At 56.5% G+C, this 1,084-nt stretch overlaps 1 protein-coding gene across 1 annotated transcript in view; it reads right to left on the reverse strand.

Annotated features, from left to right (window-relative positions):
- The window catches only part of EMH_0035640 (uncharacterized protein), a gene marked incomplete at both ends in the record, with an annotated part of 3,814 nt that overhangs the window by 1,489 nt on the left and 1,241 nt on the right, over positions 1-1,084 (reverse strand). Inside the window, one exon of the mRNA XM_013494991.1 lies at positions 1-1,082. Coding sequence (XP_013350445.1) covers positions 1-1,082 — 1,082 coding nt within the window. The remainder of the gene's footprint in view (positions 1,083-1,084) is intronic.

Raw genomic sequence — 1,084 nt, forward strand, 5'->3', positions numbered from 1 at the left:
TTTTCCTTTGCAGCCAGTAGGAGAACAAAAGAAATCAGCACAGGGTATGCATACACCCCGATCATGGGCGAGAGGGTCATGTGATAGTTTTTGCTTCGGTTGCTGCTGCTGCTGCTGCTGCAGCAGCAGCTCTTCCTGCTGTTGTATTTTTTTTCTTTTTTCTCTTTCTTCTTTCTCTGCTTCTGTCTCTCCCTCTTGCTGCTGCTGCTGCTGCTCATCCTCTTCTCTATGCGTTGGATGGTGACAGAATACACAGTTTATTTGTTTACATATACCGCTGCTGCGGTAGCGGTTGCAGGGCATGCAGCGTGAGCGTGCATGCAGCAGCACAAAAGGATGCAGATCTGTCTTTATGTTTCGGTGCTCCTCATCGTGGCAGCGGGGGCATGCAGCCCCCCTGCTGCAGCCGTCTGTGTTGCAGAAGTACCAAACACAGGGGAGACAGCTGTCTGGGTGTCTCCATCGTCTTTGCTGCTGCTGCTGCTGCTGCTGTGCTGCATGCGCTGCATGCGCTGCTGCTGCTGCTGCCTGTAATTGCTGCTGCTGCTGCTGCTGCACTGCTGCTGCTGCTGCATGCATGTGTAGATGGTGGTGAGGGGGAGGAGGGGGAGGAGGGAATGGGGTTAGTGCTGCTGCATGCTGCAGCAGCTGCTGACGAGATGAGAGACGGGGGGGAGAGCATCTGCTGCGGCGGTCTGCTGCTGCTGCTGCTGCTGCTGCTGCTGCTGCTGCTGTCTCTGCTTCAGCTCCTCTTCTACTATACTCTCCACCACCACCAGCAGCAGCAGCAGCAGCAGCAACACGAGGCCGCCGCTGCATGCGATCGTCAGCAGCAAACCGTGCTGCTCCTTCTCCCCAGTACTCTCTTCTGCTGCTGCGGCCATCAGCAGCAGCAGCAGCAGCAGCAGCAGCAGCAGAATACCCACCAGGTGACCCTGGGCTCCTCCTCCCTTCGCTGTCTCCTCTGCGGCCTGAACGATATGAAGATCTTGCATATTGCTGCTGCTGCTGCTGCTGCTGCTGCTGTCGTGGTTGCTGCTTGTAGTGCTGCTGACTATAGTGGTACTGCTGCTGCTCTTCTGCT

The sequence above is a fragment of the Eimeria mitis genome, genomic scaffold (assembly GCF_000499745.2).
Source record: "Eimeria mitis Houghton genomic scaffold, Emh_scaff1375, whole genome shotgun sequence".
NCBI classification, from domain to species: domain Eukaryota; phylum Apicomplexa; class Conoidasida; order Eucoccidiorida; family Eimeriidae; genus Eimeria; species Eimeria mitis.